The sequence below is a fragment of the Chrysemys picta genome, chromosome 14 (genome assembly GCF_011386835.1).
Source record: "Chrysemys picta bellii isolate R12L10 chromosome 14, ASM1138683v2, whole genome shotgun sequence".
Lineage (NCBI taxonomy): Eukaryota > Metazoa > Chordata > Testudines > Emydidae > Chrysemys > Chrysemys picta.
Window position 1 is genome coordinate 6725046 of NC_088804.1, and position 26196 is coordinate 6751241.

Here is a 26196-nt window from a genome sequence, read left to right on the forward strand (position 1 = left end):
GAAGCTGCATACTCCTCACTTAATACACGGAGAACAGCTTCACAGAGACACAGCTGGTCCAGGGTCCTCAAGCTGAGAGTAGAACTCAGGTCTGTGCACTCTCTGCTTGTGTTTCCTGCCTTGTTCTTTGAACCACGTCGTCATTCCTTCCATAGTGTTCAAGTCATTATGCGCCTTGCACATGTGTGATCTTGGTTTAGAAATTATTGGTAGATCCAAGCAAATTCTGGAGGCTCAAAAGAAAAGCCATCCTCAAAGGCCCTAAAACATTGAGCAAATGGTAGAAATCGCTGCATTCCTGGGGAGTTCCTCTCCTGCCAGCAGTGACAGCGGAAATGACGGCCAGTCACTTGTGGTTGTGGACCTATCTACTGATAGGACATCTATCTCACTGGCTCTTGAGCTCTGAAGTACATGCTGGGAGCACAGATCCAGGAGTCGGGGCCTTGTACAACAAATGAACCAAGTGTAGAATGGCAGCTGCATAGTCCTCTTGTTCTCTACCAGCAACATGCCACTTCTGCCACAACCAGGATAGTGAGCGAAACAAGGGTCCTGGTTGTTCGGAGTCCTTCAGGTTCTGTACTCTCTTCATTCGGGCACACCTACTTTATTGGCCGGAGAACCATGTGCTACATCGTGGACTTTTGTCTGTGTTTACTGGTTTGTCTAACATAAATGTATATTGTCTGTCTGCCAGGCCCTGGATTACTGTCACAGCATGGGGATCATGCACAGGGACGTCAAACCCCACAACGTCATGATAGACCACCAACAGAAAAAGGTACTGCTGCCGTGGGGCCCAAAGTTATCGAGGTTTCAGGGCAGCTTGAAACTTTGCCACCACGGTGTCCATAGTCTAGGCTGCTGCTTTCTTATTCCCGCCCCCAACCACTCTCTCTTCCCCGAGTGAGATCACTTGTACTCTACATGTATTGGGGATTGTCTGTCTGAGCTAGCATACTTGACTTCTGCTGCCTTTTCTCTGAGCTCTACAGAAGCAAAGTGCTCTGACTTGGCCAGGATGGGGAGGGGATTGCTTCTAATTACTCCAATTCCTCTGGTTATTTGGGGAGTGGTTTCCAACCTTTGCTAAAAGAGAAGGGTTACTGCTACCGTCTGGAAAGCTTGGGGCAGGGGGGTAAGAGAAATAGAGGGAGGGGGATGGGGCACAAGTGAGAGGACAGATGGGCAGAAGTTCCTCTGTTGGACAGTGTGATCGTTACGATTGTTTGGATGTGACATCCTATCTTGTCTGAAGAGTACATGGATTTTATACACTGGGAACGTAAGCTTCTCCTGTCGTTGGATCCAGTGAAGTTATAGTCTCAATACAGAGTTTTGCTTTCTTAAGGGACAGGTGATATTGGTGCGTGGGGGGTGTGTGGAATCTAGCAGTTCTCTAGCGTTTGGTTTGGTTTGTTTTTAAACCTGCTAAGTAGAAGACCCTTCCCCCAGTTAAATCCCCAAAAGCCAAGAGGCTCAGAGTAGCAGCTGTTGCTCCAGCCCTGGCTCATCTGTATTATGTGAGACCACAGCATTTTCAGAGCCCTCGAGTAACTTCACTCCACTGGCTTGAGCGCTGTGTCCCCCTCTGAATTCTGTAGCTATTGTAGGTTTCAGATGACTTTTCTAAGTGGATGAAGTTAGTGGATAACCTCCTTTCACCTGCAGTCACTAGACTGGCTTGATCTCCTAGATGAAAGCCTGTGGCTTATCTGCACTGGCCTGCCATGTGCAATACTGTGGCCTCTTTTTCCACTTCTGTCCTGTGTCATTTTTGATGGACACTGGTCAATCCATGGGATAAAATACCTTAGTGGGTACTTGCCCATTGTGTCAGCAACCTGATGTCCAGCACTGGAGTGCCATCTTAACTTCATGGCTGCATGCGGCAGTGAACTGCTGATTTTCCCCTTTCCCATTTGGGGTAGATGCTGCATATACCAAAGGGACAGTGGTATCTCAGGGTCTTTCCCTCCATCTGCCCAGTTCAAGTGATGCCTTGGAGTCCTCCCACATGCATATTTCTCCTGAGCTGCTAAGCCACCGTTCCCTCCCTGTGAATCAGCAGTAGTGGTCTCCCAGCCGATGCCGGCAGCTCAGGGGTTGATAGTCTCCCTGGCACTTATAACGCCATCTGCAGGTCCATGCAAGTGTGGTGCAGTCTGCATTTCTCACCTGAAAGGGCAGCTCATCCCCTCTGCTCGAGCCAGTGACTCTCTCGTAGCTCTTCCCACTTGTTAGCATTGATGCTGCCTTCACGCCCAGCTGTGCTTTTGATTTTTGTTTAATGCGGCTGGTTCCTGCTTGTTCCCTAGCATCCAATTAACTGTCTTTTTATTTGACTGGTGGCGTTAGTAACACATGAGTCACCCAGCAATAGATTATTTGATTAGGGTTGCAAGGCAGAGAATTCTCTGAGCCATGGTAATGCCACAAAGCACCGCAGATAATAGAGTGAGGTGATAGCACGAGCAGAGTCCAGACGATACCGCATCACTGCACAAAGGGCTCCGGGCTTTCACCAAACCATTGAAAAAGGCTTTGGCAAACTTGGCTTCACCTGACTTGTTTGTACTTGGCAACTAAACCTGTTTGCTCCTACTCTGTGTGTTTTTCTTTTATTGCATGTTTAGTTGCGGCTCATAGACTGGGGTTTGGCAGAGTTCTACCATCCAGCTCAGGAATACAATGTCCGCGTGGCCTCGAGGTACTTCAAAGGACCGGAGCTCCTTGTGGACTACCAAGTAAGAGTCTGCATCCAAATCGCTACTTAGTGCGTTGCTTGTGGTTGCACTCAGGCCACTTTGGGTTTGTCCATTTGTCCTCTGGGGGTTACCAGGTTAGAGCAACTTTGCCATGAAGTTGAAAAACTGAGAGCCTCCTTTGACTAGGGGTCTTTTGGGGCTTGGACCTAAGGCAAGTGTGACCTTTCTCCATTTGATTTTCTTCTCCTCTCCTCAGATGTATGACTATAGCTTAGACATGTGGAGTTTAGGCTGCATGCTGGCCAGCATGATCTTCCGAAAGGAGCCCTTCTTCCATGGCCAGGACAACTATGACCAGGTGAGGAGATGCTGTCTGACTCTGAAAGGGGGAATTCTTGTTTGCCTCTTTCCGTTGGTTGGGGGTGAGGTTCCTGGGCTGGGACCATCTGATTAGTAAGGCATTGTTATGCATTTGGTTGAACTGAGGTGTCAGGACTTGCACAACAGAAAGTGTGTGCCTTCTGGAAGGTCCAGTGATATGTGGCACAAATTGTTGTGGTGCTGGAGAAACAAATTTGCAAGGGAGCTTTCCTGGGACCTCAGGATTTCCCCAATGCTGAGCTCCTAATGTCTGGCTGCCCAGGTGCTAACGGACTAACTTCCCACTCTTGTTTGTGGTTAACATGGATGCAGCAGCCTTCCATCCATCCATCCAGTACAGTGGTGGTGGGACATTCTCTTAAGTCAGTGACCTGCCCTTCTCTTGTTGCTTCTGTAAATCTGTCTTTTGTTGCAGCTGGTTCGCATTGCTAAGGTTCTGGGCACAGATGAACTGTATGGGTATCTGAAGAAGTACCACATAGAACTGGATCCGCACTTCAATGATATCCTGGGACAGTAAGTAGGGGAGGCAAGAAGCAAAACATGACTTTTGGTTTATTTTCCTTAAACATCCATCCCAAGAGTGACTCCAAAGCACAAGTGCTGCTTTAGGTCTCCTGGGCTGCAGTGTCATTTGTCAGCCTGTTATCTAGCTATTGATGTAACTTAGGTTTTTTTTCTATCCTCTGGCTGTCTATGCACTGAACAAGCCACTAGATTTTCATAGTAGATTTGGTTCTCTGCCTCTCCCGGGTTCCGAGAGCTCGTCTAGGTTTATTTTTCTCCCTATGTTAGGGGCTGCATCTCACATTCCTCATGATGCCAGTAAAATGACTGAAATGGATTGGGGGGGAACCTAACACAGATGCTGGGAATTGTCCCCTCTACGAATCAGTCATAGAGTTTAAGGCCAGAAAGGACCATCAGATCATAGAATCCTAGAATATCAGGGTTGGAAGGGACATCAGGAGGTCATCTAGTCCAACCCCCTGCTCAGAGCAGGACCAATTCCCAACTAAATCATCCCAGCCAGGGCTTTGTCAAGCCTGACCTTAAAAACCTCTAAGGAAGGAGATTCCACCACCTCCCTAGTATCAGGGGGTAGCCGTGTTAGTCTGTATCTACAAAAACAACAAGGAGTCTGGTGGCACCTTAAAGACTAACAGATTTATTTGGCATAAGCTTTCGTGGGTAAAAACCTCACTTCTTCAGATGCACCTCCCTAGGTAACCCATTCAAGTGCTTCACCACCCTCCTAGTGAGAGAGTTTTTCCTAATATCCAACCTAAACCTCCCCAACTGCAACTTGAGACCATTACTCCTTGTTCTGTCATCAGGTACCACTGAGAACAGTCTAGATCCATCCTCTTTGGAGCCCCCTTTCAGGTAGTTGAAAGCAGCTATCAAATCCCCCCTCATTCTTCTTTTCTGCAGACTAAACAATCCCAGTTCCCTCAGTCTCTCCTCATAAGTCATGTGCTCCAGCCCCCTAATCATTTTTATTGCCCTCCGCTGGACTCTTTCCAATTTTTCCACATCCTTCTTGTAGTGTGGAGCCCAAAACTGGACACAGTACTCCAGATGAGGCCTCACCAATGTCGAATAGAGGGGAATGATCACGTCTCTCGGTCTGCTGGCAATGCCCCTACTTATACAGCCCAAAATGCCGTTTGCCTTCTTGGCAACAAGGGCACACTGTCGACTCATATCCAGCTTCTTATCCACTGTAACCCCTAGGTCTTTTTCTGCAGAACTGCTTCCTAGCCATTCGGTCCCTAGTCTGTAGCAGTGAATGGGATTCTTCCATCCTAAGTGCAGGACTCTGCACTTGTCCTTGTTGAACCTCATCAGGTTTTTTGGTCCAATCCTCTAATTTGTCTAGGTCCCTCTGTATCCGATCTCTACCCTCCAGCGTATCTACCACTCCTCCCAGTTTAGTGTCATCTGCAAACTTGCTGAGAGTGCAGTCCACGCCACCCTCCAGATCATTAATGAAGATATTGAACAAAACCGGCCCCAGGACCGACCCTTGGGGCACTCCGCTTGATACCGGCTGCCAACTAGACATGGAGCCATTGATCACTACCCGTTGAGCCCGACGATCTAGCCAGCTTTCTATCCACCTTATAGTCCATTCATCCAGCCCATACTTCTTTAACTTGCTGGCAAGAATACTGTGGGAGACTGTATCAAAAGCTTTGCTGAAGTCAAGGAATAACACGTCCACTGCTTTCCCCTCATCCACAGAACCAGTTATCTTGTCATAGAAGGCAATTAGGTTAGTCAGGCACGACTTCCCCTTGGTGAATACATGCTGACTGTTCCTGATCACTTTCCTCTCCTCTAAGTGCTTCAGAATTGATTCCTTGAGGACCTGCTCCATGATTTTTCCAGGGACTGAGGTGAGGCTGACTGGCCCGTAGTTCGCCGGATCCTCCTCCTTCCCTTTTTTAAAGATGGGCACTACATTAGCCTTTTTCCAGTCATCTGGGACCTCCCCCGATCGCCATGAGTTTTCAAAGATAATGGCCAATGGCTCTGCAATCACATCCGCCAACTCCTTTAGCACCCCCGGATGCAGCGCATCTGGCCCCATGGACTTGTGCTCATCCTGGTCTGACCTCTTGCATACGACAGACCACCACCACCACCACCTAGCATCTGGTTGCTAACCCCAACAACCAAAATTAGACCCACTGGAGGCAAGCAGGCAGAACATAGGGGGACCGAGGTGCACCAGTATCTGAGGCCCCTGCAATGGCAGGGAAATCCTGACAAGTGACCGCAAACACATGCAGCAGAGGAAGGCGAGAAATCCCCCAGGCCACTCACAATCTGATCTGGGGGGAAATTCCTTCCCGACCCCACATGTGGGATCTGTGCTTTCCTTAGATCCCAGAAATTGCTTTGCCTTCATGCTCCCAGCTTGCAAAATTGTCACACACATTTGCCAGCCCAGACCCAGGACCTACTTGCCCACCCTTTCCCATGACGATAATGAGAAACAAGGGTTGATATTTTCTAAACAGGGCAAGGGATTTAATCACACCTCTGCCAGTAAAATTAGTGGGAGATGTGTGGCTGAATCCATTGCATTGCTTTGAAAGTCTTTTGATGATGATCTCTTACTGGTCTGTCAGAGTAAAATTACCCATCTCGCGTGATGGCAAGTAGAAATTTGCAAGGCTGGCTTCAAACTAGAGACATTCTCGCCATTCTGAGCCTGCTTTTGAAGCCCTTGTATCTGATAGACTAAGGCCGGAAGGGGCCATCCTGATCATCTAGTCTGACCTCCTGCACATTGCGGGCTACCGAACCTAGCTGTCACCCATGTTGTTTGGAATTCATGCCTGTTCTTTATTGAATGGAACCCTGGACAGCAATGGACCTCTGTAAAGCTGGTCATACAGAGAGCACATCTGAATTAGCCTTACTGTGCGGTTCTCTCCCTCTCATTGGGATATCCTAGAATATCAGGTTGGAAGGGACCTCAGGAGGTCATCTAGTCCAACCCCCTGCTCAAAGCAGGACCAATCCCCAATTAAATCATCCAACCAATTTTTGCCCCATATCCCTAAATGGCCCCCTCAAGGGTTGAACTCACAACCCTGGGCTTATGCTCAAATCACTGAGGTATCCCTCAAGCCCAGCGCTGCCAAAAGCCAAGTATGCTGGCTTGTAAAGGAAAAGGCTTGAGTGGCACTGTCTTTGTTGGGTGTCACTAGTGAAATGCTGGATTCTGCATGTAGAGGGGGTTGGTAGGTAGCTCTAATTAGATCCAACACTGCCCTTTAAATTCACATATGGGGTGTGGTAGGTGAACCCTCCTAGGGTCTGATGGTAGCTGCTGTGCCATTCAGAGATTGGTCTGTACAATGAAAGACATCCCTCTGCTACAGGCACTCGCGAAAACGCTGGGAGAACTTCATCCATAGCGAGAACAGACACCTGGTCAGTCCTGAAGTCCTGGACCTTCTGGACAAACTTCTGCGATATGACCATCAACAGAGACTGACTGCCAAAGAGGCTATGGAGCACCCATATTTCTGTGAGTCCTGGGGGGAGCAAGACCTGGGGTCAGAGTCACATGACTGGGCTGGAAAAGGAAAGGAGGGTTTGTTGATCAGGTGGGAGGTGGGTCTTCCATTCAGTACCTCCCTATGGATCTTGCTATCATATTGATGGCTGGAATTCCAGGTTCTCCAAAGTCTAATGGAAGCTTGTGCTGCTTGAAGGGGGGTTCCTTGGAAGGACCTAAGCTTTCCTGAAAGTGAAGCTTTGATATTGCTCGTAGTAATGCTGCTTCCCGTCCCTGGCTGATCCTTGTGTCTCTTGCAGACCCGGTGGTGAAGGAGCAGTCCCAGCCCAGCTCAGAAAATGCCGTGCTCTCCAGTGGCCTGACAGCAGCACGATGAAGACTGGAAAACAACGGGTAACTCAAGATGTTTACAAATAAAAACAAAACCTTCAGTCACACAGTGAAGGGACTAACCAAGACCCCTCCCCCATTTATACTCAGCAGAAATCTAACCTTTGGGGGGCTAACACCTCTGTTCCTCTCTGGTGGTTGTGGATAATGTAACTCAACCTGTGGTACCAAAGCCCTGGGCAAATGGTTTGCAAGATACCCAGGGCTCACGGCGACTGATTCTTGTTCACATTTCCATGGCGCCTGCTCTTCCTTTCCAATCCAGCCTTTTCCTACCACGCTGGTGGAGCAAACTTGCCATTCCACCAGTGGACCATAGCATGCATCTAGATAAATAAGCCCTTTGGAACTGTGGACACTTGGGGCCAAATTCAGACTGGGTATAAGCAGATGCAGCTCTGAGGTCTGGGAGTCGCACCCGCTCACTCCAGGTCCGAGTTTGGCCCTTTCATTTCGGTTTCAGTTGCAGAGGAAAAGTGTGTCTCGGGATTGGTTTGGATCATTTAAAACCAACAGCCACCTTCTAAGTTGCTCAGAGAGAGGTGAGCACCCCTGCAAGTGCATTCAGAAAAGGTGGTGGGCCTGTTAGGGAAAGTCCTGAATGTAGAGGCAGAAGGTTTTTTCTGTAGCAGGCAAAAGACTTTCCCACAGACCTCAGGAAAGCCGATCCTGCAAGACTGTCTGTAATGAGAGATACAGCCATGTAACACGTGATAACTCACGCCAGGTGAAGTACACTTCCAGAGGGTGAATCTGGAGTGTTTCACGCCAGCACCATTGAATGAAGATGTGAGGAAATGCAGTAGGAGAGCTTGGGGATGCAGGAGTGGGAACAGCAAGGGGGGAGGATCAGGAAGCAGAGGTGTGGTGGGAACAGGGAGGGAGTGGCGCTATTGGGGTGATTATAGCTACCGAGACAGAGCTTGGGTCCATGTAGTGTGTTAACAATCAGCCAAATGCTGAATTCTGGGGCTAAGTTTCTGTTGGGGGGCAGGGTGGTTCTCTTGTGGCTTTTCATCCGATCCCTTGATAGCTTTATAGCCCCACAACTCACAGTTGCCACCTCTATTTGTTCTGTGTGTAATTTCATCCAGCGGTTCTAGAAACCTCCTAAACCTAGAAACCGGAGATAGTGTTTTGCCACCAGCACCTAAACACAGAATTTCCTTCTCCGGCATTGTCAAATATTTAATTTTTTTTTTATAATACAAGGTTAGAATGTTTCTATTTGAAACATCTGTTTACATTCCATATCCCAATAAAGTTATATTGGCATTGATAGCAGGTCAAATCCATTTGTATAATTCACTGAAACCAATAAATATCTATACGTATGAACGTCTGTTGTCTTCTAGTCTATGGGGAGGTGCAGAAACGCAGAGCAGCTGAAGGCTTTGCATCCTGTAGTTAGGGTTGAGTTCTAACTTCTGTTCCAGTTTCCCTTTTTATTAGAACTGGCTCTTTAACTTCCCCTCACCAGCTCCTTTTGGCCTGATACTTTTCATGCTTGGTCTCAACCCAGAGGTGAAAGTCTCCGCAAAATCACTTTAGCCGCTGTTGAGTTCAAAGGGAGTCGCTCATGCCCAGGGAATAAACTTTTGTGCTTGCCAGACTCTCGGGGTACGGCTACAGTGTAAAAAACCCGCTTGCGGGGTTGCAGGACTCTGAAATTACAGTGTCGATGTTCAGGCTGGGGGAGGGTCTCAGAGCCCAGGTTCCAGCCTGAATATCGACACTGCAGTGGTATAGGCCTGAGCCTGCGTTGCCCCAGCTGTAGTTTTATGTAACTACAGACATACCCTCACCACTGAAACGTCAAACCAGGGTTGTTTTCTAGAGCGCTCCTTCCGGGAAACCCAATGTGTCCCACTCCTTGAAAAGTCCTGAATTCTTAATCTGCATGTTCACTCACTCACACGTACACTCACACACGCTTCTCCGTATGGGTGGCTGGACTGTTCTCTATTAAGGACATGCTGATATAGCAACAGCTCTTCATTTCTTTCCTGGTTTAGGACAAGAAATGTAAGGACCAGTACTAATGCGGTGGCCAAGTTGAGGATTCAAGCTCTTGAAAGTTGGAACATTTCAAAAGTGAAGGTTCCTTGTTAATTATGGCCCTCCAATGGACTGTTTGTTTTAACCTATACTAATGGTTCTCAGGGGGTGTTCACTCTGGGATGGTGTCTCCCCCACTGCCTCCCCATTCCCTCTCCTGCCTGTCTGGGACCCACCCCCATTTTTAGACATGGATTGAACAGTTGTGATTGCCTGATGTGTTCACAACCCCAAGTCCGAGAATCCATGATCTATACCAGAAGCTTTCAAATTGTGGGGGGGGGTGGACACACAAGGAGCTGATGGGGCCGGGCTGAAGGGCCAGGAGTGGGCTCTGTCCGGCAAGGGAAGCAGATGTGGCTGCGTGCAGACATCTCAGCTGCCAGAAACAAGCTCCCCCATTTGCATAGCTGCAGCACCCACCTACTGGCAGTTACCCTGGGGAGGTTGATGGGGACTCTGAGCAGGGAGCTGAAGGCTGCACCCTGGGAGCACTGGCCCCCTGCCAGGCAGAGCCCCCTGCTGACACTGGCCCTTCAGCGTGGCCTCAGGGTAGAGTCCCATCCACTTCCCTGCTGGACAGAGCCTCTGCATGGGAAGCGGACGTGGCTGCACTTGAAGGGTTGGGGTCAGCAGGGGGCTCTATCTGGCAGGGGCCAGTACTCACTGGGTGCAAGTTTCTGCTTCCCTGCTGCCCCCAGCCCTTAGCACTACCCTGTTCACTTCCCCTGCGCAGTGGGGGAGCGAGACAGGCAGGGAGCTGTGTCCCGGCAGCTAAGACTGCTGGATCATGCATGCAGCAAGTGGCTTCCTCAACAACCACATGGTGAGTGCCCCCTTAGGTACCCGGCATCCTCTCCCCCCTTGTGTAGAAAGAGTGGGGCACACATGAGACAGGTATCTCTGAAAGGGGAATGTCTGATCTATCCCCGTAAAACACCAGATGGCAATGAGGTCAAGTTAGCGTTGTGGTAGGACCTTAACATGGGGAATTTCCTGACTTCTGATGGGTTGGCTTCTTAGCCTCAATGCTGCATTAACTCCATTTTTTTGTGTTTAGCATTAAATTCCAACCCGTTAAACCAATGCTAAGTGAATGTGCACGTTTGGGAAAGGCAGGGGTTTACATTTCTTGTAGCAATGGGGGCAAGCTATTCATACTGCAGTGAGAACCATCTGCATTGCCCAACTCCTGGGTTTTACATTGGTAACTAATGGGGTGTGGATGTAGAATCTTCACCCGGAGCCCTTTTTTAGTCTGAAGAGAGAAAAGGGGTGGAAGGCTCTGGGGGGGGAGAGGTCCAGGGTCATAAGACCCTACTTCAGACCTCCCACTGACAGGTGTGGAGACCTCCATGCATTCTTCCCTCACACAGCCATACCAACATGCAGCACACACCTTGTCCTCTCCCCTGGCAGGACCTTTTCCTCTGGAGTTTCAGCAATGCTTTCCAATCCCAAAGTAAGTTAGGAAGCGAAATCATGTTCCCATCTTAAAGAAGGGGAACAGTGAGGTATAGAACGGTTAAGCGACTTGCCCCAGTCACCCTGCAAATTCAGCCCAGTCCCACCACTTTCCCCCCCTCAAAGCTGGTGTTGAGACCAAATGTGAGAAGCTTCAGCCCAAAAGGAAATGAGAGCTGATTTGAAATGGCTAGTATGGAAATACCCTTGCAATCTACCATTCCTTGCTGCTGCAGTGAGTAGTACGTGTGTGCACATAGCTCTCTCTGTTACATGCCCAGAGCCGGAAATGCCACTTCCCCCTGTTCAGTAATACTTCCCATCTACTTTTCCTTATGGCAGTGAAAAACGCTTTGCCTTCAGAAAGAAAGGGGGCAAGGGTGATCCCTAATCACACGTCGTCTTGTTTGCTCAGGAATCTGGCACAGATATGGCAGTGAGACAGGGGTGAGCTCACAAATGTACAGTGAAAATTCCCTGCCTACCGACCCGGCCCAGTGCTACAGCACCAGGTGACGGGCTGCAGGTCACAATCTCAGCCTGATACCTTGCTCTCAAGAGCAGCAGGGCCTGGGAGCACGTGCATGGGGAGACTTGGGGTGATGCAGGCATCTGAGTGAGGGTGAGATAACGTGTTGGGGGCCCAGAGAGACTCCTACTGGCCCCCAATAGGAAAGTTATCCCAGGGGAGCATTGCAAACCGTAAGTATGGGAGGCAAGGTGGAAAAAACAGATTTTGATTCACCTGCCATTCCATGCTATAGTAACTTAGCACTCCTACAATGCTGACATCTTCAAAGCACCGCATAAGCCTCGCACCGCCCTTGGGAATTGGGTCAGTATTCTCCTACTTTACAGACAGGGAAACTGAGGGACAGAGGTTCTGTGACATGCCCAAGCCTGTGGAGGGAGTAAGTTGTGGGGGAAGGATTAGAACTTGTTTCTGTCTCCTTGGCCCTGCGCTCAATCTACTAAGTGCTGAAGAAGGAAAAAGTTCTGGCAACACATTGGCATCAACTGCGGCTCGCGTCTGATGCTCACTTCCCTCCTCCCATCTCTCCCTAGGTCCGATGCTGTTCCTCCCAATTTTCCATAAGCAGAACAAGAACCAAATCAAACGTCTTATCAGCGTGTGTACAGAGCTGGCGGCCAGACGGCGTTGCGGTGGCAGGGGACGAGACCAGAGACCGCACCGGCTCCATGGCACCCACCAGTTTATAAACACAAACCTTACTTCTGAATGTAAAAGGTTCCTCTGCCTTTGACTTCCTGTTGACCTCTTCCTGACCCAGAAAGCATGGAAAATGTGAAGGGTATGCAAAACGGTTGTTGGCTAATGTTGCTCCCCCCCATGCTGACCTTTGCCCCCCCTGAACCCCAGCATAACGTATTAACTAGCTGGCTCCAGACTTGATGCGGCAGGGAGGGGGCAGCGGGGGGAAATACGGCATGATGGACAGTTCTATATTATAATTAAAGGAATTCTATATTATTGAATAAAAGTTTTAAAAGAAATGTATGGAGAGTATTCAGTGTGGAAGGAGCCCTGGGGCATGCCCCCCTCAGTGGAGGATGCTGAGGTTGGTCAGAGCCCTTCCTGGTGCTGTCTCCTGCCATTCGCTTGTTTTCTGTGGTGGGAAGAGAGTGAATCTGTTGTACAAGGGTGGGCTAGAGCCCGCCGCCTCCAGCTACTGGGCGGGCTTAAGCAGCCGGGCTACTGGAGGACAGGACCTCGTAAATCGATAGGAAAACTCCACGCTGGGCCTAGCATCTTTCCCTCAATATCAAGCTCCTTCGGAGGCCTGGATAAACACTAGACGCTTGGTCCCCCATGTGGTGTCTGCACCGCAGCAGAGGGTGAGACTGGCTGCCACTTTTAGCTAGTATCCCATTTTCCTCCCCTCCACCTCTGAAGGAATGGCAGAGCCAGGAAAGGCGCAAATGCTTTCTCCTTCCCTACCCCAGCTGAGAAGGATGTGGTACAGGGTGAGGTCTCTCAAGAGATGTCCTAATCAAGGGAGGCCTTTGCAACTGTAGTTCAAGATCTGGCTGCCTGGAGATCTCAGCTGGATTTAAAAAAGGATAAGGAGATAGCCCCCGTGTCTGCACCAACACCCCTGCCATGGACACACACAATGGGTGACTTCAGTCCTCTGAGCCTCTCCCCTGCTCAGGAGGGCTGGGGCATTCTCATTAATCCTAAACACAGCAGACTCCTTATCCTCACAGTTCTCTGTGGGGACCACTGAGCCCTCCTGTCTGTCTCCCCCCAAGGACCCCCGGGCAGAACCAGCAGTGCTCACAATGCTTCCTCTTTACTGAGTGCTCCCTGGAGCGCTTCTGACTTCCTCCTCGGCCACTGCCTCGAGCTACACCTCCATTTGGGTAGTGAATCGAACGGGCTGGTAGAGTAAACCAGGGCTTTCTCCCCGCTCCTTCCGTCCCTCTAACCCCCGCTCATATCAACCCGCCTTCCTGCTAGCAGGAGTGGTGCCACTTGTGTTTCCTGACACCCTCGGTTAAGGAAGAGATCTCTGTCAGACGGGTGGGCACATCCTTGTCACGGCAGCCAACTCCTCACCTGCTCAGTCGTCAAGTGTTTATCCCAGCTGTGTCTCTGCACTGGGCAGGCAGCATTTCCAAGCCAGTGAGCTTGACTTGAAATTAACAAACCCAGACGCTTGAAGCTACTTTTTAAAACCCCAGCAGGACTCCAATTCTATTTTGTCATTTCTTTTCTCGGGCCCTCCTCTCTGCCTCCAGCTCCCCTTGCCCTCCTCTCTGCCTCCAGCTCCCCTTGCCCTCCTCTCTGCCTCCAGCTCCCCTTGCATAGTTTTTATCCAGCGCCTTGGTACTGAAGCTGTCTGTTGTAAGGCTACCTCTGATATAAGGCTATCTGCTGTATGTTTTGTCTCCTGGCTCTTTGGAAGCTCATTATAAATACCTCTTTATAACAAGCACCTCCCTGTAATGTACGTTTAGTATCTTCTAAGCCTTATAGAAGTGGTGCTATGTATGTGTGCGTGTGTATATAAACTCTGTATTTATTATCTGTTTCCACGTGTGGGTCTGTGTATCTAGGGCAGTGCTGGGCACTAAGTGTGCAGCTGAGGGGTTTGCTTAAGGGGAACAAATCTGCAGGAGGAATGTTAAAATGGACTCTATGCCTTTAACGTGTTGTGGCTTCTGCCACTCCCCACTTACCAGCCTCCTAGTTGTGAGCGTGTTCCCAGGAATACATGCTAGCCCTGCTTGGGTTTTCAGGGCTGTGGAGCTGATGGGGAAGGGTCCCTGGGGATGTCTTCAGTAAGCCTTCCCCAGAGGCAATCGATCTATCTCTAGGTATTAACCCTGGGCCCATCCCTTTAGTATCTTGGCCCTTTGTTCCAGGAAGAGCAGCTACCTTCTGGGGGTCACAAGGTCACTCTTTGGTGCTCAGTTAGGTTTTAGCTGTAGTTCCTATCAGCCCAGGATTGTGTGTAGGCCCTAAAGCATGAACCCCGAGTTGAAAGCCAGCATGAACCCCAGTTTCCAGGGTAGAGGATGAAATGCATCGACGTGGTAAGAGCACAGTGAACTCGTTCAAGAGTGAGGGCAAATGAGCACCTGATGCACTCTGATCCAGCAAAGAACTTTACAGGAAAGAATTGAAATAAGCAAGGTGCATTTGTTGCCTCTTGGCCTCCAGTCGGCTCACCTGATGGGGGCGAGGAAAATAGAGACCTCATTTGAGGACTAACTGATACCTTCACTGTGTTGGAGACCCACCTGCAATATGCTAGTTCCCTCCACACAGTTAAAATATGCTTCCGTTGGCTGGGTCAGGCTGTAGCCCGTGTCAGTCACACCTGTTAGAACGTGGTCCCATCTGCACAGGCACAGCACAAACGTGCCATGGCGCTGCTGTGTTGTAACTGAGTACCCCAGCATTGCAGTCCTTGTAGTGTAGATGGGACAGCCTGGTAGCTACAGTAACCTGACTCCCATCATGTTTAAATCCAACCTAGGCCTTCCTTTATGCTTAACATCACCTTGTTAAAATGGCCTGGCCCTGAGAAACAGTTTCACCAAGGAAAGGAACTTGATGTGCCATCCATACAGGGTGCTACAGAAGTCGCATAGAGAGAGGTCTATTTTCAGTTACAATAGGCCAATTTGCATAGAACAGTGGCTTCCTGCTGCATCCCAGCCTCCGTCTCATCACTCGCCTTTCTCCCAACGCCCTCCCTCTGCTTGTCCTTTCCACCATGTGCGCCCTACCCCCATCTTGATACATCCTCAATCGCCTGTCTTTAAAGGGGCACTGTTGACTACTTTTTTCGTTTTAATTTTCTTTTTACACTCCCTTATTTGTAATACCCTCAGAGAAGCTCCAGAAATAAACCGCTCTTTGCCTACCGATCGTTGTCTTCCATTTGTCAAAATACTGAGCCTTTTCCTCCCCCCTCGCTCGTCTTTTCTAATCTTGCTCAGGCAAACGTGACTTCCATCCTCCCCACTTCCTGGCCTTGTCAGTGTCCGCACAGGGCTAGACCTGTCCTGATCGGCTGCTGCAGGAGCAGCACTGTGGATGATCTATCTTTTTGCCTGGGTTTGGTGAAACTAGGAAGTAGCCTAAAAAAAATAATAATTCAGCAACAAAGTGGATTTAAGAGGAAAGAATTCTGCATAAAAAGAGAGAACTTCCTTCTGGCTGGTACTGATCGTTACGGTAGGTCAAATTTTGGAACTTGAATTACTTGACAGTGCCCCTTTAACTTTTTGAGCTCTTGTCTAGCGACAGACACACCTCCTCTGCTTTGTTCCAGTCTCCGCTTAGTGAGTGTCTGTGTGAGTCAGGATTCAGCAAGTGCGACAGTTCCAGAGCCTCCATCCTTGGTCTTCCTGTGTCCAACTTTCCCATCCGTAAGGAGCCGTCTGTTTGACAACTGCTCCTGCCGTCATGTTGTAGACGTTCCTTTCTGTCAAAGTTCTTTTCTTGGCCTGCTCATTGGATGGGCCCTTATCCATTCCCTCTCCTGTGTGGTCATGTGGTTCTACCTTCTCTTCAAAGAGCTGCCAGTGAAATCAATGGGAGTTAGGTGCCTAAATACCTTTGTAGATCTGGGCCTAGCTTCTGGTCCCTTTTCTCCTGGTGAATAGTATTTAACGTCACTGAAGTCAATGGAACCATTCATGGAGTTCAGATGATACTCAGCCTAGGTGACGCTGTCAAAATCCGGCCCGGCGATGTTTTCCCTTTTCGTAGTTTCCTGCCCCAAAGTTAACACAAAGTGTAGAACTCAAAATCCTATTGATCACCGCAGCATTTTGCAGTGGTCAGCTTCACCCAGGAAAAGTTCTCACAAGCATCCCCAGGCCATTAAACTGGCAAAACCAGAGACCTCATAATTAGTCAAAGCTCTATATAATTTAAATGGTGACTTGCTGGTTTGTCATCTCTTGCCACCAGGATACAATTCCAACAAGCTCTGAAAGTTCCCAGTGTATGAACTATGTGCAGGGAGGGGGGAATGGTTACATTTTTCAAAATAATTCCTGTCACCATGTAAACGTCCTTTTTTTAAAAAGAGAAATCTAATTTTCAAGTTGAAATCACTGGAATGTCGAACTATGAAAGTCTGGGGCCTCTATCACACTAGCTGTTCTACTGGCTTTAAAAGCATCAGACCTCAAAGTCTGAGGCACACTCTGTTAAAAAGTCCCCTGAGAAATGTGCTGTGGGATTCCGGTACCATCATCCTCTAGGCAAAGATTTGCTCTGCTGCTTTGGCCTCTTAAATCCACGATCTCATTATGGTCTGGTATATTATGGAGTCTCATCCACCTGCATATATTTTTCCCTTCATTATGGCTAAGGATGGTGGCATGAAAACAGGATTTCGGAGTTAATCTGCTCTTGCTTCTACTTTTTCACCGGTAACCAGTTCTAACGTCCTGGCGATTTGCTGGGCAAATAACTGTTGTCCCTCTTGTAATTGTAACTTCAGGTGGGACATGAGCAGAAGGCTTAACACCTTCTGTTTCCATCCCAGCTGGCGTTAGAACTGGAGAACAAAGGGAATAAGAAGCTGCCTAGAAACAGGCTTGTTTCTGTCTCTTCCTTTCTAAGTCTTTTGTAGAGTCAGTGGCTGAGAAGCTTGGGTCTTGCTTTGGTTGGCTTGTGCAGATAACCCCATTAGGAATAATGGTGGTTTGTGCTGTCCACTCTTCATTGAGCGACAATGACCACTCTCAAAACCACATGTGGCATTTCTGCTCTGTGTGAGTTGCACGGTGATTTTTAGCTCCAAGCAAACAAGTATCTTGCTGTCTTCCCCATCAGATGCATTTATATCGGCATAGATTCCAATACCTCTTCTAGACAAAGGTTTGTTCTCCAGTTAGTTTAATCTTGGGTATGTTCTATTCCCTGTAGAGGGAATAGAGACTCTGCGTGAGTAGATTAAGCTTTTCCGTTGCTCAGGGCAAAGATTAAAGATATTGTCTCCTGTCCATGCCACCCCAAAAGGTGGGCAGGACGTAAAAACGTGCATCAAGCCCAGTTGTGAGCCAAGAGCCGTGTGAGGTTCTATAGCAAAACGCACGACTGAGTAGGATTAAATAGCAAACGGAAAATGTTGATGAAAAATCTTCTGGCTCCCTTTTGACAACAAGATGTTGAGCTTGTCTGGCCTATAGTTAAATACAGATTGTTTCCTTGCTCTTCAAAGATGGTATAAGGGCTGGTCAAGATAATGCCCACGGCTGTGTTTTGTCTAACAGGGGTTGCTAGTCCCTGAACAATGAGCATGTAACATCTCTTTATGGGGAAAAGAGGACTCCCGGTTGTTCTGAAAAAGCTCTGTTAAGATTGCTTCTTGTAGACCTCCACAGCCAGGGCTTGATCCTCAGCCCATCAAAGTCAATGGAAAGACTCCCATTGATTTCAATGGGCTTGATCATGCCCTCACTCACGTGGCATTTACAAGGTACTGTGAAGTGTGTGTATGATTCGGATAAGCAATAGATGAATAATTATTGAGAGGAAGGATTTATTATCTTTATCATTCCTTTCCGTAAACATGTCCAGCCCTGTTGGATTTCAGAGGGGCACCTAGATTTGACATGTCTTATGCCAGTATTTTAGAGGGTTCCTGAAGGTCTCACCACCTTCTGATCTCCAGGGTACTCTGGGGGGGCGGGGGGGGAATTCTTTGGAGGATGATTTTATTTTTGGAGATGGACCTTCATTTACTGTAGGATTCTGCCAGGATGGAGGCCTCTTCTTAGCGTATTTAATATGAAAAAAGCATAGTAGAAACGAGTGCACAGTTGCCAAAACCCAGTGCCCACACACATTGGAAACGAAAAGGAGACTGTAACATACCAACGGCTTCTCTGCTGATCGGACGGACTCGGAAACAGCTGCCATTTTCAGGGAGTGCTGCCAGGTCCTGATCCTGCCCACTGGGCAGACTCCTGTGCCTATCTGGACTCCCCACTGACTTCAGTGGGGCTCCACACAGACACAGGGTCCAGGTCAGCCTGCAGGATCAGGGCCCAGGTTTGTACAGCTGGAGACTAGGGACTTGCTCCTGCTCAAATGGGAGCCAGACTGGGACACAGGTTAAAAAGTTTTCTCTCCAGCGTAATACTGGGCTGGGCTTTTCAAAGGCGCTGAAAGGAGTTAGGTGCCTAAATCCCATTGCAATTCCACGAGTGCTGGAGATCTATCTTCCTACCTTAGGCATCTTTACAAATTCCAGCCTTCGAGATTGACACACATTAGCATTCCGTTAGGTGACTGTGTTTTTTATGCCTGTTTTTAGCATCGTTTCCTGCATTACACGTCTCTTGGGAGGAGGAGAGAGAATGGAGATGCCTGGGATAAAAGTTGAAATTGCCTTGATTTTTCTTTAGAATTCACTGAGAAACTAGGACAAATGGTTTGAAAACACACAATGTTTCCATGTATATTGCTTCTGCAAAACAGCTAGCAGTAAGTTGTGTGCCTGGCCAGCGTCTGCACGGTGGATGAATGCGGGGCTGGGCTAGTCAGGAATGGTAGCTGTGTATTTGCCCTCATCTCATGTGTTAACAGATTGGATTTATGGAGTCATTTATTTAACTGTGTTGTATAAAGTGTTTGTACTCTAACCAATTGACTAAATATAGTTCTAATTTTTAAATAATGTGGTATTACTTCTGGTGTGTTTTTAGTTGCTTGTGGGGGAGGGTGGGCACGTGTTCAGTTTGTGAGAGGCGTGACAGTAAGAGACTGTGACTGGGGAAGAAATAAGCCACTTAGGGCCCTGCTCCAGCAAAGATTGATGTATGTGCTTAACTTTAAGGACTGCGGACTAGATCCAAAGGCAATTGAAACTAATGGACATACTCCCATTCATTTCAATGGGTTTGGGATCAGGCCCTGTGAATTGTCATTGAAGGCAATGGAACTACTCAGGTGTATAAAGTTAAGCATGTGAGTAAGTTGTTGCAGGATCAAGGCCTTAATTCATTTAGATCTTGCCCTGGTATCTAGTTGGTCTTGATAAAGTTGGTGTTGATAAAGACACTGGTCTTAATTATTTTGGGAGCTTAAATTTTTTGTGCTTAAAAATGCCACTCCAAGCTGAAACGGACAACAAAGGGATCTTGTTGGATTGCTTGAAAAACTCAGTTTAAAAAGATGTGAAATAGATGCATGTTTGTTTAAGGCAAACTCTACTAACTGCAGATATGGGTCTACTCAGAAAAATGATTGTAAAAATGGCATTTTGGGGCTCCTCGTTTTGCATTTTTTCAGTGATTCCTGAGCAAATCTGCTTAATTATAAGTAATTAGATGGGGGGGAAGTGTCTTCTGCCAGCAGCTCAAATTCAGCCTGGGCTTTGAGATTCAAGCTGTGATCTTTCTTATGCATCATTGCCAATAATAAAGGGTTGGCAGGCTAAATTATGTCCTCAGTGACACCTATGTGGTCCCATTGCCTTCGGATGTAACTGATTGGAACTTAGTAAACAGTTCTGTTGCTGATGCACATGGAGGAATTGAATCCAGCTCATGCTGTCTTAGCTGTGTTGCTCTGGAGGGTTAAAAGGTATAAAAAGCAGCAAAAAATGTATTTTAGGCCCCAATCCTGCAATCACTTCTGCTGGTGTGAGTAGTCCGATTGATTGGAACGGGACTCCTGGGGTGAGTAAGGTTACTCATGTGAGTGTTTGCATGATTGGGGCCAAAGTTAGCAGGCACGACTCTTACTACAGAAAGAGAGCAGATCTCAGGCTACGTCTTCACTACGGGGGGAGGGCGGGGTGTCGATTTAAGATACGCAAATTCAGCTATGCGAATAGCGTAGCTGAATTAGACGTATCCGAGCTGACTTACCCCGCTGTGAGGATGGCGGCAAATCGACCTCTGCGGCTCCCCCGTCGACGGTGCTTACTCCTACCTGTGCTGGTGGAGTACAAGCGTCGATTCGGGGATCGATTGTCGCGTCCCGACGAGATGCGATAATTCGATCCCCGAGAGATTGATTTCTACCCGCCGATTCAGGGGTAGACGGGCTACGTCTTCACTACCTGCCTGAATCGGCGGGTAGAAATCGATCTCTCGGGGATCGAATTATCGCGTCTTGTCTGGACGTGACAATCGATCCCCGAATCGACGCTTGTACTCCACCAGCGCAGGTAGGAGTAAGCGCCGTCGACGGGGGAGCCGCGGAGGTCGATTTGCCGCCGTCCTCACAGCGGGGTAAGTCGGCTCGGATACGTCGCATTCAGCTACGCTAGTCGCATAGCTGAATTTGCGTATCTTAAATCGACCCTCCCCCCCCCGTAGTGAAGATGTAGGAAAGTGCCATTTTTCCATAGTCCCATTTCAGAGCACGCTCACGCTTTAAAGAGCTCTCTTCTCTGGTGGAATTCAAAAAGAGTTTTGATTTTAAAAATAAAATGAAATTGGGCAAATTATTTATAACCCAGTATATTGAAAATGGTCCAGCTATTTCCATTGGGAAAGTGGCAGTCAGGTATTAGCTGCTGTCAAGCCAAAATATGTACCTAGCACAGCAGTTACCCCATAACTAATCCTTTTCATTAAAAAAATTTCGGTGAGGTTCTCCCCCCCCCCATCTCATCCATGCTGCATCATTAAAAATAAAAGATTTGTGACTTACAGGAACACTATCAATTGATTTGGGGTCCAAAATGTAGACCTCACTCCTGCAAACACTCCCATGCTTAGCTTTTCCACGGGAATAGAGCCATTGACGTCAACGGGTCTGCACACATGCTTAAAATTACTCCCTCGTAAAACTGCTTGGGAAATTTTTGTCAATAGAATCTTCTGTCAGAAATTGCCATTTTTGTGAAATTGGATTCATTTAGACCAAAGTTCCGGTGGGAAAAAATGTCAGTGAATTTTTTTTTCAGTATTTCCATTTTTCAGGAATTCCGATTCTGAAAAAAATAAATTGTGACGTCACCATTTCCCGCAAGCAGAGGTTCTGAATTTCAATCGGCTCTACTGCTGTGTCTGTCTATGGCACTGGGATATTAGATGTTTCCATATTATAAAAGTGAGGTGGGTGTGAGAAGGGATTTATTAGGGATCTAGCAGGAATGTGTGCATGACGATTTTTTGCACAGGAATATTTTAAATGTTCCCCAAGCTGCAGTGGTGGAAATGCAACTCCAGGAGCACTGGGATGTTGCATTGGAAACGGAAAGTGAAAATGATTAGAAGCAAAGTGAAAGTGATCATCGCTCTGCTTTCACTGTCCAAGCAGTGAAAAATCAGGGTTGTTTAATTCTCTACACTGGTTTTGATAGTACACAGATAAGGAACATTTCTGAATATGAAAACAGATTTGGACAGTGTTCCATCATGGAGACTTCTAGGAAATAAATCATCCCCAGGCAGCATGACTGCAGATGCAGTAGCACAAAGACCTTCACACGCATCATGTGTTTATGCATGAAAAGTTGGGGCCCAGACCCTCAAAGGCATTTAGGTCCCTAACTACCTTGGAAGATGTGGGTCTTTGTTAGAGTCCCGATTCACGAACACTGCCAATGCCAATGGTTGGAATGGGCAGAAGCCACCATGTTGGTTTCAGCAAGAGCAATAGATAATTTAATCAGATTGGTTCAGGGGGCTGCGTAGGAGCTGTTTGAATTACATTAAGAAAAACACTACCTTCATGCACAGCCCACAATAGAGAGAAAAATAAGGTAACCACTTGTCTGTTTTCTAGGGAATCAGTATTATGTAGGGATTCAAACAGGAGGGGTCAAGACTCCTGGGTTTTGTTGTCAGCTCTGCTACTGATTCACTGATGACCTTGGGCAAGTCACCTAGGGACAGCAGTAGTAGTTTCTTGCTTCTTGAATAGGCCCCTGAATGAGTTGAGACAACACACAGAGTAAGGTACTACTCCACATGAGTAAGGGGTCTGAACCTGCTACTGACCTCTTTGAACCACAGTTCCCATCTGTACATTGGAAATGATACTCCCTACTCCACAGGTGTCTCGAGGCTCAGCCCATTCATATTTCCAAAGGGCTCTGAAGGCTAAACAAATGCAAAGGGATTATTGAGACTCACTCTAATGGCCTCTTTGTGGTGGGGGAGGGGGCATGTTACTTGGGGCTGTATGGCAAGATGGTGGTGGTAGATTGTCCAGTCCTTTTATGTAACTTGCTGCCCATCACTTGCGGACCTGAGCACACCTCACCCCATGACTGGAGTTGACCTTCTCACGGTGCCACATCAGCTCTTCTGACTATTGGTGCTACTTCCCCACCCACAGCCATGCACCTACATACATTTAAAGCTGTAGGAACAAAACAAGATCCCTGTATCTAGGCCCAAATTCATGACAGCCTCTAAATTGTCATTGCTCCCCTCCTAGGCGCTTTGTCCAGCCCTTCCTTGGGTGCATGGTGCTGGAGTGTCTCCCAGTGGCTAGGAACTAGGGGGACTAACATTATGTACAAACGTTATTTATACGGAACACTTCCCTTGTAATATGCTCCATGGTGCCCGCCCTGCCCCACTGAAGCCAAGGGGAGCTTTACCATTGATGTCAGTGGGTGCAGGATCAAGCCCATTGTGAGTTTTCTAAATGTCAGTGAAATAATTGTAGTCTAAATTCACTAAAGAGACATGCACCAGTAAGCACTAACTGCGAGGCTGCAGTGAGATGCTTTTTACAGATTGTTCTCTGTGTGTGGGAGGTTCTGGGTTTGGTTTAGTTTTTGAATCGGTCATCCTAGCGATACTTTAAAAAGGCTGATCCAAACCGGCAGAAGCCTCCAGCATTAAGGCTTTCCCCTTAGTGCTGCATCGGTGGCTGGGAGAACTTCAAAACTTCAGGCATGTAGCTGCAGCCTTGAGCCAGCTCCAGGCTGGCAGGGAACCTGAAGCAGTGAGCTTGCCTAGCTGGGGGAGGAAATGCATGCTGGGTTTTTAGAAGAGGGAGATCATTGCTATTCATCAACAAAGGTGCCCGTGTTCCTGTTCCCTCTGGCCAAGGAGGTCTAGGAACTGACTCTTAAATACCGATTTGTGGAACTGAATGAGGGAACCATTTGAGAACAATGTGAGATGCTGCCCTCCAGGGGCTAAACTCGATGTTACTGCTGTTCAGTCGGAGGCTAGACCTCCAATTCAGATCGCTGAGTCACATAGTGTCTAAATGACTGATTTTATTAACCAGACTTTCTGGTGGATTCATTGGCATTTTACATCAAAGTCCAGACTAGGTGACGTCCGGAGTGATGCAAACACATTCCACAAATGCTATCTCCATGCTGATCCAGCAAGAAGAAAATGAAAGCAGGTACCTAGCGAAAACACAAGAAGCCGCAGCTCTCTGAGGAATCAAAAATTATGAGCTGCTGTAGCTATAAACCAACAAACCAAAAAAAAAAAACCCTCCTGCAGAAAACTGCCAGTGGCTGCAAAAGGAAAAGTGGGACATTTCAAAAATGTATCCAGGCAATAAGTGTTCATTAGGGATGAGATCAGTCATTTCATTAGCTCCAATGTACTGGCCACGGGGACGTGGGCTGGAACAGCTTTAGTTTAACATTAAACGTGGCTGAGTGAACACGGGAAGGGAAAGGAGCTCACACTCGCCCAAAATGGCTTGGCTTCTTGTGGCTCAGTTCAGTTCAAGAATACTTTATTGGCAGTACCAATTGCAGAGTGGGGTGTGTTGACACAGCCAGCAGCTTGCCAGAGGTGGGTAGACTCTGCCCAAGCCAGGACTAAATGGTACATTGAGGGGTTCATTTCTGCTGCAGGAGGTCTATGGTCAGGCTGTCGTTTCAACAGTCTGGTTATCCCTGTGTCCGTTTGTCATTATCATGTACAGCTGTGACTCAGGGGCAGCTTGCAATGGCCTGAGACTTCAAAAACGGTTTAGACACCACCCAGAGCCAGTTCGGAGTCATTGCACTGCAACCATCTCCCAGGGATTCGCAACCTTTTTCTTTCTGAGCCCCCCATGGGTGGCAGGTATAATAGGCCCCTGGCGCTGCTGCCGGACACCCAGCCCTTCCCCGAGACCCCGACTGCCTCCTCCACTCCACACACCCCACCCCGGAGGTCCCTGCTGCTCCCCGCATCCCTCCTCTTTGGGACGGGGTGGGGAGGTGAGGAGGGATGTGGAGGCTCAGCCGGGCGCAGGGGCCAGCGGCTCGGTGGGGGGCAGGAGCCCCCTTCAGGGGTGGGAGGAGCTGGCGCTCTGGGAGGCCATTGGCTCAGCCCGGCGCTGGGGGAGATCTGGCACTCAGGCTGGTGGCTCAGGCTGGTGCTCGGGGAGTGGTGGGCCGGGCGGGGGAGCCGGCGGTGATGGCTTGGCCTGATGTGGCTGGGGTGGGCATGCCGCGGCTCCCCTCTCCGGTTGCGGGAGCCCCTCAGGGCTTCTCCTTTTACGGGGGGGGTGGTATTCGGGGCTCTGGCATGCAAGGGCGGGGCCTTGGGTGGAAGGGGCGGCGCTGGCAGGCTAGCCTCCCTAAAGCGGGGGTTCACCCACCACCCATGGAGCACCCCCCCAACATGCTATAAAACCTCCACAGCCCACCTGTGCCCCAAGAACTGTTGTTCTGCATCTAAAAGCCAGGACTGGCATTAGGGGGGTAGCAAACAGGGCAATTGCCTGGGGCCCCACACCACAGGGGGCCCCGCAAAGCTAAGTTGCTCAGGCTTCGGCTTCAGTCCCAGGTGGCAGGGCTCAGGGCCCCGGGCTTCAGCCCTGCACAGCAGCACTTCAGCTTTCTGGCCTGGGCCCCAGCGAGTCAAACATTGGGCTCTGCTGGGCAGATGTTTGCTGGGCAGATGCTGGGCTCTGCTGGGCAGGCCCCTGAAACCTGCTTGCGGCCCCACAGAGGGCTCCAGACTCCTGGTTGAGAACTGCTGCTTCACACTATCTTCTGTATCAGCGGGCATTTGTCTTTTATCCATTCCAGCAACAAGCACTTGTGATTCATTCCTTAGACCCGGGTTCTTTGGCTAGTGTCTAAGGGGACTCTGATGAGGTGTCCTGAGCCCTGTGAGGCCCCCTGGTCCTATCACACCCCGCCCTAGTAAAGCAGCTGTAAAGGTGGGTCCTTCAGGCCTGCCTAGAAAGGCTGCAGGGAAGCAGCCAATCAACGCTCAGTGGGCTCAGATAAAAGCCACTGCAAGGCCTGAGCTAGTCAGTTCCTGGCAGGGACCAGAGGAGCAAGAAAGGTGCTCGTTGCTGGAGTTTAAGGGTTCTGGTGACACTGGTATTCGGTGAGGAAGAATTTCAGCCCTGAGGCAAGGGTGAAGTAGAAGGTGCTACGTGGGAAGTGGCCCAGGGAACAACCGCAGCAGCAGCAATTATTACAGGAAGCAGCACGTGGCTGCTATTTGTAGGGTCCCTGGGTTGGGACCCATAGTGGATGGGCCTGGGTCCTGGACGGGGGTAGGGTGGTGTAAGCTCCAAAAAGGGGATAATGCTTGTTTAGAGGCCCAAGTGAAGGGCAGAACTTAAAGAGTCTCCAAGGAGAAAGCCCTGGGGCACAGCTTTATACCAAGGCAGACGTAGACTTCAAGCTAGCCCAGAAGAAGCTGAGAACTGAGCCCAGAGACAGGGCTGCAGATATTGACAAGGGCACTGTGATAGGCCCTATTGGACCT

The 26196-nt window shown here is 48.8% G+C and overlaps 1 protein-coding gene across 3 annotated transcripts in view; it reads left to right on the top strand.

Moving 5' to 3' along the window:
* The window catches only part of CSNK2A2 (casein kinase 2 alpha 2), a 39220-nt gene extending 23778 nt beyond the window's left edge, over window positions 1-15442 (top strand). For all 3 annotated transcript variants that reach the window (XM_065566843.1, XM_065566842.1, XM_065566841.1), the window contains 7 exons: window positions 701-784; window positions 2640-2750; window positions 2968-3069; window positions 3508-3608; window positions 6992-7140; window positions 7431-7524; window positions 12109-15442. In XM_065566843.1, the coding sequence (XP_065422915.1) occupies window positions 701-784; window positions 2640-2750; window positions 2968-3069; window positions 3508-3608; window positions 6992-7140; window positions 7431-7507 (624 nt within the window). In that variant the 3' untranslated portion in view covers window positions 7508-7524; window positions 12109-15442. The remainder of the gene's footprint in view (window positions 1-700; window positions 785-2639; window positions 2751-2967; window positions 3070-3507; window positions 3609-6991; window positions 7141-7430; window positions 7525-12108) is intronic.
* The last annotated feature ends 10754 nt before the right edge of the window (window positions 15443-26196 follow it).